A 17,685-nucleotide genomic window follows, 5' to 3' on the forward strand; every position below is an offset into this window, starting at 1 on the left:
AGAAGTCTATGAAACATGTATTTTGAATACTTTGATCTTGACACATTGCCAAATTATTTTGAAAGACGGTAAAGATATTTCCAAAAAATATTTTTGCCTATTTACATTGACAGTTTACGACCATAATTTTCTAACTATATTTTTCAAACATGTAGTTTTGTGTTTTCTATCTTCAAATTCCTGACCAATGGGTTTGTTCTCCTGTGAAAACAACATCCAATCTGCCAAAATTTTTAATTCTTCACTTGCTACAACTGCAAATATTTATCAATAAAACTGATAACCCAAAACTTGCTTCAGATTTTCTCTGCAATGCTTAAAATATCCTTGCAACACAAGACCATGCACAGTGACCAATACTATTTCTAAATACCCAGATTTTATTTCTTTACAAGTATTTTTAAAATTATTACTCTTATAGGTGTAGTCCTCTCCAGCCCCAAGTGACATTTTTTCCGATGAATTCAAGGGACTGGTCAAGACTTTGACTTTAGTGAAAACAGTACAAAAGGCAAAATGTTGCCCTAAGTGATAGAAGGTCCTAGTATGGGAACTGATTTTATTATGATAAAAGCTGTAAGATAAGTAGGGAAAAGGAACACTATTAAGCATTGATGACAATAACCAAATATAATATTCTTAAGTATGTCATATGTGCAACATGAAATTCATTCTTCCCTCATTATTTCTCATGTTACCTCTCGTTTCAGAAGTTTCCGAATTTTAAAACTGTTGACTTACACCTAGCTGCTCTCACTGCATTACAGCTTTTAAACAGTTAGAAATAAAGATTTTAGAATAATAAACAGATGGTGTTTCTGTCCTAAGCTTGGATACATGTCCTTTCTAAAGATTCAGCTTTTATTGCTATATTAAAAGAATGCCACATACAGTGCTTACTAATGGAAATGTATGTCCACAGATTCACTTAGGTAGGATAGTATAAAAACATCAGGCACTTAAAATTACAAATTTGATTTCAAGTTCTATTTCTGTCTCATGTGACTTTGGTCAAATCATTTATCTTCTCTGAGTTCATTTCCTCATCTACAAATGACAAATAAAATATGTAATTAGCAGGACTGCTATGAGCATTAAATAAAACAAACATGGAAAGAATAAAGTGTGGCATACATTATTATTTTATCAAAGTATATTATTTTATCAAAGTACTTCACATCAATAATTGTTATTGTATACTTGTATTAAATGTCATTTTAATGCACTTTCCCCTATTTTTTTCCAAAACATGCATTAAACATCTGATTTAGCTAGTCCTTAAAACATACAATCATATTTTAAGATGGAACACTATATCAATGTTATTGCTTTTCTCACTAATGTGATCCCAAATCACTACTTTCAGTTCACCATCACCTCAAATCTATAGAAATGTTTCTTTCAATGACATAGATAGATGATTGATTGATAGATAGATAGATAGATAGATAGATAGATATACAATTATAGGTTAAAATTAAAGTTTAAATAAGATAAATCATTTGAAAATTTTATTTCCAAAGGAAATAAAACAACATTTGCAAGGACAGAAATAATATCAAGTTACTTGCTAAATATATAAATGAATTATAGGGCTAAGACTAAGTTATAAGAGATTGACAATTAGAAAACACTTTTTAATATTAAGGTGGTATGATTTTCTTTAACAATTTTACAATGAAAATAAAAACTTATTAAAAGGTGGTAATGGGCCAGACATGGTGTAAAACTTATTAAAAGGTGGTAATGGGCCAGACATGGTGTCTCACGCATATAATCCCAGCACTTTGGGAGACTAAGGTGTGAGGATCACTTGAGCCCAGGAATTCCAGACCCGTCTATGCAACAAAGTGAGACCCTGACTCTAAAGAAAAAATAAAATGTATAAAATTTAAAATAGTAATGTGCCCATTAAACCTTTTATTTTAGAGTAGTTTTAGATTTATAGAAAAACTGCAAATAGAGAGGTCCCTTATACATCTATGGGCATTAATGAACCAATATTGATCATTAAGTTCATACTTTATTCAGATTTCCTTAGTTTGTAACCTAATGTCCTTTTTCTGTCCCAGGATCCAATTCAGGATACCACATTACATTTAGTTGTCATGTTTCCTTAGGCTTCTCTTAGCTGTGACAATTTCTGAAACTTTCCTTGTTTCTGATGACAGTTTTGAGAAATAAACTTGTGTTTTGGAGAATGTCCCTCTGTGGGGATTTGTCTGATGTTTTTCTCATGACTAGACACAGGTTTTTGGTTTTTGGAAGAACACAACAGTAAAGTGCCATGCTTATCACATGATATCAAAGGTACATGCCATCATTGGGACTCCTCTTAGCTGTGACACTTTCTCAACTTTAGGCTACTCTTAGCTGTTGATGTTAACCTTGATCACCTAGCTGAGGTAGCATCTATTATGTTTCTCCACTGTAAAGTAATACATTTTAAAAGAGATTATATTGAAGGTAAATTTTCTGGACATTTACACTGAGCTAAACAAATTCTAAACACTAATATTAGGTTCCACTAACTGATTGCTAATAAATGCTTTAAAGAAAATACAGTGAAGTGGAAAAAATAAAACTCCAAAAGTCTTAGCCTGAATATTCACCTAATAGAGGTGAAAGTGAATTTTTCCCTTGAACTATCTGTGCAATTAATTACAATAATCATCCACATACTTTGGATATTAAAGATGTTAGTCTTACTAATCATCAAAGAGGTAATTTCAATTTAAACTAAACATTTTGCTTACTGCATTTCTATACTGCCCTCCACTAATCAATGAATACTGAATAGTGAAATAATGTAAAAGACCTGATATATTTCCTGCTGGCTTCAACCGATTTGTCATAAATACATTTCTTATATATGATTTTTAAATGTTTGCTAAATATTAAGAATTTCAATGTGTTTGGTTTTGTAAAATTACATATCGAATGTGTATAAATTTTTACTACCATGTTCATCACACTTAATCTATATCCATATATTGTACTCCACCAATATTTATTAGTGGACAATAAAGAAGTTTTGAATGCATGAATACAACTTAAGAGGCACCACACTTGGTTATTTTGCAATGCCGGAATAATGGTGGGTATTCATAAATTGAATAGATAATCCAGATTATGTTTCCTCCAATTTAAGTTTTTCTGGGTTTTTTATTTCCCCTTCCTAGAATCAATTTTATCATTTTACCTATGTAAAATAATATACTTCTGGAAAATGCTAGAATTTTCACCATGTAACAGAATTTGAGCATGACAATAATGTAAAAATATTCAGAAGTCTCCAACTATAGATATCTTTGAGTTTTCAAAGTAAACAAAATACAGCTGTTTTCATTTTACTATATTGTAGAAACCTATGGATGTTATTGTAAAATGCATATGCATTACACTGACTTTCTTAAAATGTTTTGAATTAATAAAGAATTCAACAATGTATCCTTAGAAAGTTACTGTTTCCTCACTGGTATAACACTATAGGAATAAAAGGTACACTTCTATGTGTTACTTAAATTTCTTATGCACTTGGGGAAAATAAATTCTGGCTAGATTCTTTATATTGTTCTATAATGTTTTAATTAAAATTTTGCACCTTTTATAAATAATAAAATATATTGTTGAAATGACTTATGTTCTGAGAATTCAACTGAGAGATATACCATGTTGAGTTCAAGTGATTCTCACCATTTCCATGGTTAAAATCAAATCAAATTAAGTTCAGACTTGGGAAACAATTGTTCTAATAGAGATAAAAACATCCTGATCAGTCCTGTTCTATCCTCAGATCAGGATTAAAATAAAACGGGTTTCAACAGCAGAACGATTGTATAAAGTTGTGTAGCCTGAATACACAAAGGGAAATGAACTGAGGTAATTAGTTGGAGCTTTTAAGTAGCAAAAAATTATTTTTGCTTCCTGTTGTTTGAAGAGTCATTTCATTCTTCCACTCACTCTGCATTTGCATTGCATATCGTGCTAAACGATGAAGAGAGAGAGGCAATGCAAACGTGTTGTCTAAGAATTTTATACTCAACCTCAAGAGTTTCGATTAGATGATCTAAGGATATTTTAACCTTGATAAGGGTTCCCATTTTTTACTATTTTATTTTTTATGAATAAATTAGAAGTTACGTTCTTCTAATATATCACCTCTCTCAACAGTGAAACACCACTTAGTAGACGCTGCCCCAACCAGTTAGGTAGTGGCAATTCCCAGATTGAGCGTTTAGCCCTCGCATTCTCAGGACTGTCTTGCTTGTGTTTATTCCCTCATATCTATTTCTCCGTTGAGCTGTGAACAGGTCTTTTGAAAAGTGCAAAGTATTGTGCCAATAAATGTCGGTATTGCTGGCACCTATCCGCTACCAGTTTTTTGGAAAGGGACGAGAGTTGGACTCCTGGAGGCAGATAGCTGAAGACTTTGTTGGGCTGTTGTTACTGTAACACGTAATCACTTCTTTAAAAGCTGACGATAAGTGGGACTAAGTGAAAATGAATGAACAGGTGAATAACAAAGTCCTTTGAAAGCAAGTAAATGACACGGCAATGAAGGGCACGCATGTCTATTGTGCAAATTCATTCAGTAGTTATCTCATAATACACTTATCACGTCTTTATTAACACGAACCTGACCCACCGTGGACAAGAGAAACATAAGCAGCAAAAAGGAAGAGGAATACACACACGCGTGTCCATAATAAAACTCGCTCTTGGAGACTCAGGGCCAGCCGTGCACTGGAGACTTGACGACTTGCGTGGCTGTGACCTCCACCCTGCAGCGTCTAGACCCTCGATTGCCCTCCACTGCGGCTCTGGAGGTCCCGACTCAGGGCATGGGAAAGAAATCCTCACTATCAGAAAACAGAGGGGCAATTTGCTGCTCTCCCTTTCCGGCCCAACCCGACACCCATCAACAGGGTCCTTGCGAAGATGCTTTCAGAAGAGGCTCCCAAGGTCTCCCAGGCCCGCCCCGCCCCAATCACGCTCCGCTCAGCCCCCTCAACTTTTGGCCTCCAGGAAGTTCGCAACGTTCTCACGCTTGGCAGGAAGTTCCTGCCAAGGCTGCCGGAAAATCCTTTAAAACACAGCGCGTGCGCTGGGCGGGGCTTGGTGAGCTCTCACCCCATCTCCAAGTTCCGGGTGTTGTCCCGAGGGCTGGCCTGTCCGGAACTTCCGGCTCCGGTCAGGCTCCGCGGTCTCGGCCTAATGATGCGGTCCTGGCTTCTGTGGGGCGCTGCCCGGTGCCTCTGGCCCCGCGGGGCCATTGGCCCAGCCCGCCGGCCCCTGAGCTCCAGTAGCCCGCCGCTGGAGGAGCTGTTCGCCCGGGGCGGGCCCTTGCGGACCTTCCTCGAGCGCCAGGCGGGGTCTGAAGCCCATTTGAAGGTCAGGAGGCCGGAGTTGGTGGCAGTGATCAAACTGTTGAACGAGAAGGAGCAGGAGCTGCGGGAGACCGAGCCCTTGCTGCACGGTAAGAGCCAGGCCCGGGGGAGCGGCGTCAAAGCACATTCTTGACTCTTCGTTTGTCTTTTCCACTACCCACACTACCCGAGTTCGAAACTCTTACTAACTTGCAGCCGTTTTTATTTTGGATCAGAGGTAAGGACATCATTACGTGCTCTCTGATCCTATCCTCCCCTGTGGGCTCTCTTGTGCTCCTTTGCCACGGTGCTCTGCCCCCCTTTCCATGCTTATTAGTTGTGTATTCGGGCAAGAGATCATTAGCTCAGCAAGGATAAATAAGGCACTGTCCCTGTGATGGGTTCCACAGCGGTGTTTCTCAAAGTGTGGTGTGGAGACCCATCTGCAGTAGTATCGGGGCAGTGCTTGTTAATAGCAGACTTAGGACTCAGAATCTCAGACCTAGACGTGCTTTTTTCTTTTTTTATTTTTAGACGGAGTTTCTCTCTCTTGCCCAGACTGGATGCAGTGGCGCGATCTCGGCACACTGCAAGCTCCGCCTCCCAGGTTCACACCATTCTCCTGCCTCAGCCTCCGGAGTAGCTGGGACTACAGGCGCCCTAATTTTTTGTATTTTTAGTAGAGACGGGGTTTCACCGTGTTAGCCAGTCTGGTCTCGATCTCCTGACCTCGTGATTCGGCCTCCCAAAGTGCTGGGATTACAGGTGTGAGCCACCGTGCCCGGCCTAGACGTGCATTTAACAAGTTTCCCAAGTGATTCTGGAATGAGGCTTAAGTGTCTGCATTACTATAAGCTCCCAGGCCTGCCAAGCTGTTGGTCCAGGCACCACTTTGGGTAGCAAGCTTCCACAGAGATTCGCAGTCTAGTGAGGGACATAATTAATTACCTATAATATAGCTGAAAGTAAGAATAGATATAAATGTATGAAGAAAGACCTAGGAGAGCAAGCACTTGTTAAACACTGGGGAGGTGTAAAGGCCCACCCATACAGGATATAATAATAGTTTAACTTGTATTGATCCCTTACTGTACTCCAGGGTTTGTTTAGTCAGGCACCACTAATTACTAAAAAAATGACGGAAATAGCTTTTAGGCGCTTACAGTCTAGTAAGGGAGATGTGTAAGAAGTAAAAATATTAAGTGGCTTTTATAAAGATTAGTGTTTAACATCTGCAATAGACCCCAGAGTGTTATCAAAAACAAAGGCTGGCATTTAAGTGTATCGCGAAGGGTAAGCAGGAGGTTGTCTGTCAGATGGTACAAGAGATTGAAGGCAGAGAGGTGACCGACCGACCTAGGTAAAGGTATAAATTGGGAAACTCAATATGGCCTAAGTATAGAATAGGTGGGAGATGATAATGTCATAGAAACATGAAGCCAGAAAGACAGTTAAGAACCTTGCAAGACAAAAAATTTGAATTTATTTTTTATAGACCATGGAAAGTTGCATATGTTTTTAAGCAGAGAAGTAGTCACGTCTTTGTAAAGAAAAGTTAATGGTGGCATGCGTTGAGGATGAATTGGAGTATTCTCCAGAAACCCTGGTGACTGACAGGCCAGGGAGGAGGCAGTTGAAACGATCCAAAGAAGAAATGGTGATAGGAATAGGTCTGACTCACAAAACATTCTGAGGAACCAATTAGGATTTAGTGGCTTATGTCCTGAGAAGGATGAAGGAGAGGGAGTTAATTCTAAGAAAAGTCTTAGGTTTCTGGCTTCAGCACACGAGTGGTACTGTTAATTAAGACGAAAGTATAAAAGTTGGACCAAATTTTTTCAAAAGATGAGTTTTGCACTGAATGCCATATTAAGTTAAAAATACCTGTGAAAAGGAATTCCAATAAAGATATCTGTACTGGTCTAGGAGAAAAAATTACTGACATAGGAGAAAAATTGAGCCCAAATAATCGTAAGAGACCTCTTGAGATATACAGTACGTGGTAAACTAAACCTTAGAAGTAGATGAGAACACTCAGGGAAAATTCATTAAGATAGAAAGAAGTCTAAAAAGGCCAGAAATACATAGTATTTGAGGAGCAGGCAGAGAAGAAAGTTATAAAAGGTTAAGAAAAAAACAGCCAGAGCTTTGTGACCTTGAAGTAGATAAATAAATGAAGCTGTAGAAGCCAATTAAAGAAAATTTCAAGAAGTAAGAGATCCTTTGCCAGGCGTGGTGGCTCACGCCTCTAATCCCAGCACTTTGAGAGGCCCAGGTGGGTGGATCACTTGAGCCCAGGAGTTCGAGACCAGCCTGGGCAACATCGCAAAACCCTGACTCTACAAACAGTGCAGAATTAGCTGGGCATGCTGGTGCGTGCTTGTTGTCCCAGCTACTTGAGAGGCTAAGGTGGGAGAATTGCTTGAACTCGGGAGGTGGAGGTTGCAGTGAGCCAAGATGGTGCCACTGCACTCCAGCCTGAGTGACAGCGCACGACCCTGCCTCAAAAAAAAAAAAAAATTCCTCAGTACCTGACATAGAAAGGTAAAACTCAACCTTTTCAGCTCACACTGAAATAACTCTTTTTTGATTTGGCAATTTTGTCATTGGTAATTTGAATAAAAATAGTCTTGATATGATTATAGAATCCAATGTAACAGCTTAAAAGGTAAATTAGAGTTAACAGGAGAAAAGTAATAAAAATGGCATTTTATCTCCAGAAATGTGGGTGGGAAAAGAGGGGTGACAATAAGCAGCTACTCAAAGGGTTGAAAAGAATGGGATCCATTTAGAATGGGAAACCATAAACATCTTTGTAGGGAAAGGGGAAGGCGGGCACATGGTAGGTGTCCAGTAAACATATGTTGATTTATAATATTCAAGAGAAATTAAAGAAGTAGTGTATTACCATTGGCTGTGAGTAACTCCTCATTCTAAACCCTTTAGAGCTGCGCTGTCCAATATAGTAGCCAGTTGCCACACAACTGTTGAGCATCTATTTGTGGCTAGTCTGAATTTAGGTGTTTAAGTGTAAAATACATATAGATTTCAAACACTTGGTATAGAAAGTAATATTTTTATGTTAATTACATGTTGAAATAATATTTGGAGCATATTGGGTTAAATAAAATATAGTTTTTAAATTACTTCTAGACTCTAGTTCCAATCTCCTTATCTTTGCAGAACTGAAAGGCACCTTAGAGATCATCCAGCTCAGAACTTTCATTTCATTCTTGTCATAACTGAGAGAAGTTGAGCCTATTGCCCTAACAGTACCTTAGCGATTAAACTAGGGCTAGAATTCATTTTTGCTTTTCCTAACTCAACACATTTTCCATTCTACCAGATTTCTTCCATACCATATGCGTGCCAAAATAATTTTCTTTTTTTCTTTTTCTTTTTTTTTTAAGACGGAGTCTCGCTCTGCCGCCTGGGCTGGAGTGCAGTGGCCGGATCTCAGCTCACTGCAAGCTCCGCCTCCCAGGTTCACGCCATTCTCCTGCCTCAGCCTCCCGAGTAGCTGGGACTACAGGCGCCCGCCACCACGCCCGGTTGTTTTTTGTATTTTTTTTAGTAGAGACGGGGTTTCGCCATGTTAGCCAGGATGGTCTCGATCTCCTGACCTCGTGATCCGCCCGTCTCGGCCTCCCAAAGTGCTGGGATTACAGGCTTGAGCCACCGCGCCCGGCCCAAAATAATTTTCAGCAGTGCTTCCTGTACTTGCTTATTTCAGTTTTGCTGTTGTAATTCTCTCCTTGAGTTAATCTTTCTTTCCTTTTTCTGCCCATTCCAAAATCAACAGATTCCTTCAAGGTGCAACTGTTTTAATATTTAATCACATAGTGTATTAGTCTGTTTTCACACTGCTGATAAAGACATACCCAAGAGGGGGTAATTTTTAAGAAAAAAAGGTTTAATAGACTCACAGTTCCACGTGGCTGGGGAGGTCTCACAATCATGGTGGAAGGCAAAAGGCACTTCTTACATGGCAGCAGACAAGAGAGAGAACTTGTGCAGGGGAACTCTTCTTTATAAAACCATCAGATCTTGTGAGACTTACTCACTATCACGAGAACAGCACGGGAAATACCTGCCCCCATGATTCAGTTACCTCCCACAACAGGTGGGAATTGTGGGAGCTACAAATCAAAATGAGATTTGGGTGGGGACACAGCCAAACCATATCACATAGTGGTTTAGGTTATTTTTTGTTTTCCTCTTTTAGAAAAATGTAAAGAAACTAAAATTATCTATAATGTTTTCTTGAGGGCAGGTCTTACATAGGTATTATCCCAGTTCCCAGCACGGTTGGTTCTTAATAGAGAAGCATACAGATACTTTGTAAGGGTTTGAACTTTCCATAGAGAGAACAATTTGTTAATAGCCAGAAATTTTCCCTTTCCTCCTCCTTTATATAGGCTGCATATCATCTATAGGGTAGAGGAATGAGAAAGTATGTTTTATAAGATAAAACTGAAAATTTAAAGATGAAACAACAATAAGGGTAAAGCCAGAGAGAGAGGAGTACTTCATGTAAACATTCTGTGTACATTAGGCAGAGTCTAATAAATGTTTTTGGGTGGATACTAAAATACTAATGAAACATTTGCTTATAAGAGAATAAATAACTTTCTACTTTTTAATTGAATTTTAGTTTTACTGATGTAAACTTCTGTATCCCTTCTGTCCATCTTATTAGCTAAATGCACTCATTGGTTATTGTACAGTCTAAGTTGGAAGCCTAAAAGCATATTTATTAAAGTGCATATTTCACAGAGATGAAATTATGGAAGAGTTTAGCTTCTTTATATTTTATAGAAATTTTATTTTACTTTCTTTTGTCAGAAAAAAAAAATTTATACTTACATGCTTATGAAAACTAATATATTAAAATGGTGAAATGGATTGGAAGGACATTTATTGAAAGGCATTTATTGAATGGCATTTATTGAAAGGACAAGATAGACATTTTAGTTTTCTCTTCAGCTATAATAACCATAAAACTATTTCCTACAAGTCTGCTGGCAATTTAACACTAATTAAGGAAAACCTTAACTTCTGCCCTTTTTTTCCTAGATGAGAATGAAGATTTAAGGAAAGTTGCAGAGAATGAAATAACTCTGTGTCAAGAAGAAATAACTCAGCTGAAGCATCAGGTATGGTATTTCTGCAAAGAATAAAGCATTTGTGCTATTCTTAGGCATTAAAGTTTATTAAAGGTTTATAAAAACAAAGAAGTGACTAGCTTGTTACTGTTTAGAATAAATTGGGTCTTTAAAATTTATTTTCTAGATTTATTGAGATATAAATTGACCCCCAAAATTGCATATATTTAAGGTGTATGATGTGATGTTTTGATATATGCATACATTTTGAAATGATTATGACTATCAATAAACTGGCTTTTAAAGAACAAACTTCACGTGGTTTTCATCGTACAAAAAGTACTGTACAGCTCTCACAGAAAGGTAAATGTCACAGTGATAGTATTTTCTGGAAAGGCAGAACGGCGAGCGAAATAGTGACGTATCTTCCCTCTTTTTTTTTTTATTTTTTGTTTAAACGAAGAGATTAGAGGGTTAGACATAGGTTATATGAAAGGACTTCAAAAGTTTTTGGAAAACTGGAATTAAAAGATATATATATATAAACTTTAATGTATTGACATTAAGTGCCACCAACTATCAAGTTCAAGACACTTTTGTAAGCAAAAAGGTGATATACCAGCATTTAATGTATCCCTAAAGAACTGAGGGTCCTGGGAATTTAACCATGTCAATGTAGTCTTTTTTATATTATCAACTAAAGAACAATGGGTACCCTTTACAAACTTTTTAAGATTAGGAAACAAAAAAAGGAGAAGCCAGATAAGGACTGTAACATGAATGCCTATGGATTTCCCATTGAAACTCTCAAAATTGCCTCTGTTGGATGAGAGGAATGAGCAGGAGCACTGGTGTAGGAGAGGACTCTGGTGAAGCTGTCTCTGGTATTTTGCTAAAACTCTGGCTGATTTTCTCAAAATCCTCCTAGTAAGCAGATACTGTTGTTCTTTGGCCATCCAGAATGTCAATAAGGAAGATGCCTTGAGCATCCCCAAAACGACTATTGCCATGACCTTTGCCCCTAGCCAGTCTGCTTTCGCTTTGACTGGACCCCTTCCACATCTTGGTGGCCATGTTTTGATTATGCTCTGTCTCCAGGATCATACTGGTAAAGCCATGTTTCACTTGCGGTTACAATTCAAAGAAATGCTTCAGGATCTTGATCCAATTTGTTTAAAATTTCTATTGAAAGCTCTGCTTTTGCCTCCAGCTGATCTGCATGCAAAGGTTCTGGCACCCATCCAGAGGAAAGTTTGCTCACCTTTAATTTTTTTGTCAGAATTTTATAAGCTGAACCAGTTGAGATGTCTTTTGGTGTGGCTGTTGTTTCTGCTGTTAACCATCAGTCCTCTTCAATTAGGGCACAAATAAGATTAATTTTTTTCCTCACAAACTGATGTGGATGGTCTGCCACTGTGGACTTCTTCTTCAACATCATCTTGTCTCTACGTAAAACGAGTTCTCCATTTGTAAACTGCTGATTTCTTCAGGGCATTGTCCCTGTAAACTTTTTCATAAAGCATCAATGATTTCACCATTCTTCCACCCAAGCTTCACCAGCAATTTAATGTTTCTTCTTGCTTCAGTTTTAGCAGAACTGATATGCCCTTTTTAGTGCCTTAAACTAGAACCTGTAACTTCTTATAACAAGTTAGCATGAGTTTATTTTGTTACAAAATAACTTTGAAATACAACTTCTTGAAGTCCCCTGGTACAGTGATAGTAGACCGTGAGCCTCAGGGCCAGGAATATTTATTTTGCATCTCTTAACACTATTTAGAATGTCAGACCTAGAGTAAGCCCTCAGGATTTTAAGAATTGGATTACACTGCATTGATTATACATCCAGGAGAATTACAGAACATATAGAGTTAATGAAGAATAATTATATGAAATTAGAGCCACTTTGCTAATTCTGTAAAGCAGAGACTAAAGGTTGACAGCAGTTACCTCTGGGGATAAGTGAAAGAATGTGTTAGGTAAGGAAGGACCCAGGAAAGGGGGTACTTATTTTTGAGAATCTGCCTTCCCTTTAGCCAAATGTGAAATTTACTAAAAACTAATGTTCCTATAACCTATGTTAGAAGGGGAGAATTCCACTATAAGGTGAAAAGTGTAGTGTAGCTCGCGTTTTACCCATTTTCTAAATTAAATTTTGTGTGAATAAGAAGGATATGTGTATTAAAGGTTTCTGTTCAATGTGTAGTAATCAACAAACAGAAGTAAAATCCATTTGTTCAAAATTTGAATGATAATGTTGTCTTGGCATCGGCTAGAGACGGAAAAGTAGTAACTAGCATGGCTTCTGACCAATGTCTAGGGTGAGCAGTGTACTCAGGTATATTCAGGTTCAATTCTAGCTCTTCTACTTACTTTCGAGTTGGGTAATGTTGAGTCACTAGATTATTCAACCCCTGTAAAGTTAGTTTCACATCTTAAGGTAGAACTGTTAATAATATTTACCCCAGATTGTTTTAAGAATTAAAGTATGTACAGTGCTTAGAATGCCTGCCATATATTAAAGAACCAATAAAATGTTGGTAGCTTTTCTTATTAATTAACTTAATCTAAGAAGTCTTTATTCTAGATCCCCTTGATTAGAAACATACTATTGTAATGGAGGGAAGACTGATCTAGGCACAAAGGTTTGCCTGCTTGGTCAGTAACTAACACTTTGCCCTTAAACAAGTCATTTAATCTCTGTTAACCTCTGTTTCCTTTACATGTAAAATTAAAGAATTGGACCAGATAATCTCTAAGGGCCTTTTAGTTTCAAAATTACAAGTTTATCTTCCATAATAAGAAATCTTAAAATAATACAAATGCAGTTTTGAGTGCTTTTGGTTTTCTGCCATACTAGGCCTTAAATTTCAACAGGAAGGAGCTAGAATCTTCTTTTGCTTTCTACAACAGTGTAATTTCCTAATCACAGCAAGTACTTAGTTCTTATTAACAGAAGAGAGAACTGATATAAAGCATACAAGAACTCCAACAGAAAATAAAACAAGCCTGAAGTTTTAGCTGAATCTTACAGCATTTATAATATAGTTGTAACATTAATACTTTATGGAAGTTGCACATTATACAGTTCTAATTGGCAAGATGGTTGAACAGTACTCAGCAATATTAAATTATTTGCTTGGAGAAACTTAAGTTAAAATTTAAAATTCCTGAATCTAATCATTTAGCTTTTATTTTTTGGTAAAATTTAAATCTTAATTATAGGAGGGGTGATATTTTTGTATTTACAGATTATCTTACTTTTGGTTCCCTCAGAAGAAACAGATGAAAATGATTTGATCCTGGAAGTAACTGCAGGAGTTGGAGGTCAGGAGGCAATGTTGTTTACTTCAGAGATATTTGATATGTATCAACAATATTCCGCATTTAAAAGATGGCATTTTGAAACCCTGGAATATTTTCCAAGTGAAATAGGTCAGTAAACTATTCGTTTTGTTTTGGGTAAAGTGTTTTGGAAAGACCATGACTAGGCTTTAGAACTTATCTGTAAGGATGCTTATGTAGTTTTATGTTCATCCTTTACCTAATAAATTTGAATGCAAATACAATAATTTTGAAATGACCTATAAAATCTCATGGAGAGTCTTTCAATAATACTAACCATTGAATTGCTAACAGTCTTTAAAAGTAGATATGTTACTTAGATATGTTACTGATGTCAATTGATTAGCCTCATACATGTTTTGTTTAGTACTTGTAAGCAGTAAAGATAAATATTAAAACACTAAATATTTTAATGTTTTACAGTCTCCATGTTTATCTCCTTTTATAACTTTAAAATATACCTCAAGATTTTACAGTCTCCATGTTTTATCTCCTTTTATGAGTTTAAAATATAGTTCAACATAGTAGATGTGATTGATGATCAATTATTTATAAATGGCAGGAATAATAAAAATAATTCTATTTCCCTGTATTTTCAAGGTGGCCTTAGACATGCGTCTGCCAGCATTAGGGGTTCAGAAGCCTATAGGCACATGAAATTTGAAGGGGGTGTGCACAGAGTACAAAGAGTGCCAAAGACAGAAAAGCAAGGCCGCATCCATACTAGCACCATGACTGTAGCAATATTACCCCAGCCTACTGAGGTAAGGCATAAGCCCTTCTCCTTGGAATCCTGGGCCTAGCACAGTGCCTTGCCCCCAGAGTAACATTTAGAGTTTACTGAATTGAGTATCTATTTGGTCTTCGAAGCTTGTGTATTTTGAGTTGTATATTATCTCAGTCTAAAAAATATGTTATAATGTTAAAAATCAAGGATTTGTAAATGATACAATGTTGCATTGTCTGTGCATTAATATTTTCCTAATAAGTAGTTACTGTGAGATCATCTCTGTGGGTGAAATAATAACCTATTTAAATATGGACTGGTTGCCTTTATAATGACTTCTGCCTTGTGTGACTGGTTTATGGGGTATTAACAGCAACAATCCTATTTAACAAAGGTAATTAACAGAATTGCTGCTTCATAACCCAGTTACATTAAAATTAAAATATATTGTTATACTGTTCATAATGAGTATACTTTCTCTCACAAAGCAAATTCTCAGTCTATATTTTTAAGATAACTTAGTGTAGGAGTTCTGTTTTGCCTCATTTCCTTTCTGCTAAAAGTGATAGGAGATATCTGACTTGTTTTCAGAATGAAGTGTGAATGCTTTGAGAAGGAACTCTCAGTGGTTCCTATGCTAATTTTGGGAAAAAGTGCTATTGACTCTGTAATAGGTTTCATGGAGTTCCTTTCTTTAGGTCTTCATAGTTTCTTCAGATCTAATTTTTGTGTGAAGCGTAGATGAGAAACTAAACAGTTAAGGGAGAGAGTGAAGTAGAATAAATGGCAGGAGCCACACCTAGCAACCTAGTCACTTACGTTTAAGCATCTTGGGGTGGAAGTTTTCAGGAAAAGATGAGACACCTGAGGTCCATGTATCATCTTAATTCTTCTAGCAACCATAAGAGGGAGTCACACAGGGAAACATAGAGGTGGAAGGCCCAGAGAATGGTAGGATTCTTACCGCCAGCATTGCAGACATGTCACAGAATGGTTCTTAGTTGTTCATGAAACAGTGCTTTTGATGGTGGCTCCCAGGACAAAGCATTACCTTGACCTCAGATCCCAGTGTGTTGAGGAATTGAGACCCATGATTTCTTGGTCACTCCCATTTCCATTTGGTTCATCTTTGCCTCCAAATACCCTTCCCACAGTTCTGAAGCTACCATTGTGTGTGTGTGTGTGTGTGTGTGTGTGTGTGTGTGTGTGTGTGTGTGTGTGGTTTTTTCCCTGCTGCTAGGCTCTTTAAACTCAGAAAAATTTGAAAAAACCTTTCCTTAGCTCACGCATTCAGTTCTAAAAGTAGGCAGAATAGTATCAAGTTCTACTGTTTCTTTGGTAAGAAATGGGTAAAGAGAAGCCAGGTTTCTGAGAACTAGAAAGGATTTGTTTTTCAAAACTGTACAATCCTGTACTATTTCGATTCCTTACTCTTCCAAAAAGCAAAGCAGTTTTAAATTGGTATCCTTCTAGCTAGTTTCTAGTCTTAAAATTAAACCTCCCAAATATATGAATTCTGTTCATGTTGTGTATTTATAAATGGGTCGCTCTTGCCTTTATAAAGTTGGTACATATAACCTTCTAAAATACCAGTTTTTCTTCTGTATAGATTAATCTCGTGATTAATCCAAAAGATTTGAGAATTGACACTAAGCGAGCCAGTGGAGCTGGGGGGCAGCATGTAAATACCACAGACAGTGCTGTCCGGATAGTTCATCTTCCAACAGGTGTGTACTTAGTCCTTCAACATATGACACCAAAGAAATCAATTTTGGAATAATTTGACTAATTTTCCACTGAAATAGATCCTTGGTTACCAGAGAAATGTATACTACTAAGGATTATTATTAAATACTTGATTTACTTAGAATCCTTACCTGATACTCTGGGGGATAATTACAAGGCCAGGAAGAGGGAGGGATCCAAACTCAGGGAATGTCTGTATTAATGATTTATAGAAGGTGTGGATGGTCCTACCAGGTGGAGTTCTGAGGTTTATATTTAAAAAGAAAATTCTCACAATGAAGTTATTATCATGGGTTCTTTATCAGAAAATGCTCTAAATCATTGGTTCTGAGCATTTTTGCAGGGGAGGGGAACATGGCCTCCTTTGAAAAAATGATATGAAAGCATTGTACAGTTTTGCATATAACTGCAGGGGCTTCTTTCCATTAACTTCATTCACATACCTCCAGGGGATCTGATTCTAGATAGTTAGGCAAAGGGACTACATCCAAATCTTTAAGTCTCCAGTACACTGTAGGTTGAACTAAACGTCTTTCACAAGTATTACCACAGTGATTCACATGTGATAAAGCATGTGGATAGCAAATCTCAGTTATCTAGAAGGGAAACAAGAATCTCTTACTATGACTGATTTCAAAGGGGCATAATCCCTATTAACTAATAGTGGTTGAGGCCAGTACTGGATTGTTACGATTTTGTTCTTTTAATTATGGGAATATCCTTATGTTAAACTGGATGATGTCTTAGGTAATACAGAATACAAAACAGAAATTGGGGGGAAAAAATGGATAGCCTAAAAAAATTAAGTGATTTTCTCTAGTAATAGGATTTCTTATTTATCTTCGTTTCTGTAAGTAGTTGTTACTTTTAAAACATGGTGGCTAGCTGAGGGGAAACAATCTGTATTAAATGATTTATGCTGATTGTTTAGTATGTAGAAATACTTTGTGCTAGGCCGGGCACAGTGGCTCACACCTGTAATCCCAGCACTTTGGGAGGCTGAGGCGGGCGGATCATGAGGTCAGGAGATCAAGACGATCCTGGCTAACATGGTGAAACCCTGTCTCTACTAAAAATACAAAAAAAAATTAGCCAGACGTGGTGGCAGGCGCCTGTAGTCCCAGCTACTGGGGAGACTGAGGCAGGAGAATCGCTTGAACCCGGGAGGCAGAGCTTGCAGTGAGCCAAGATATCACCACTGCACTCCAGCCTGGGTGACAGAGTGAGACTCCATCTCAAACCAAAAAAAAAAAAAAAAAAAAGAAAGAAATACTTTGTGCTATTTGTGCTATTGCTCAAACTTAAATTTTCAGTTTTCTGATAAACTCTGCAAAAGTGAAGTCTATAGTCTCTCCCTTTTTTATTAGAGTCCTGTTTTTTCCCCTCATAAAGG

The 17,685-nt window shown here is 37.3% G+C and overlaps 1 protein-coding gene across 1 annotated transcript; it reads left to right on the top strand.

Moving 5' to 3' along the window:
- The first annotated feature begins 5,097 nt into the window (after positions 1-5,097).
- Positions 5,098-16,341, top strand: LOC108529397 (peptide chain release factor 1-like, mitochondrial). The gene is made up of 5 exons (XM_017871694.1): positions 5,098-5,479; positions 10,446-10,525; positions 13,726-13,909; positions 14,420-14,583; positions 16,156-16,341. The coding sequence occupies exons 1-5, from the start codon at positions 5,218-5,220 to the stop codon at positions 16,324-16,326; spliced, it is 861 nt and encodes a 286-aa protein (XP_017727183.1). The 5' UTR covers positions 5,098-5,217; the 3' UTR covers positions 16,327-16,341.
- The last annotated feature ends 1,344 nt before the right edge of the window (positions 16,342-17,685 follow it).

This window comes from Rhinopithecus bieti, unplaced genomic scaffold (assembly GCF_001698545.2).
Source record: "Rhinopithecus bieti isolate Rb0 unplaced genomic scaffold, ASM169854v2 scaffold_6712, whole genome shotgun sequence".
Taxonomy (NCBI): domain Eukaryota; kingdom Metazoa; phylum Chordata; class Mammalia; order Primates; family Cercopithecidae; genus Rhinopithecus; species Rhinopithecus bieti.

Coding starts and splice junctions, on each gene's coding strand:
- LOC108529397 (XM_017871694.1), top strand. CDS start 5,218: ATGATGCGGTCCTGGCTTCTGTGGGGCGCTGCCCGGTGCCTCTGGCCC. Junction 5,480..10,445: donor GACCGAGCCCTTGCTGCACG/GTAAGAGCCAGG, acceptor TTTTTTTCCTAG/ATGAGAATGAAGATTTAAGG. Junction 14,584..16,155: donor TATTACCCCAGCCTACTGAG/GTAAGGCATAAG, acceptor TCTTCTGTATAG/ATTAATCTCGTGATTAATCC.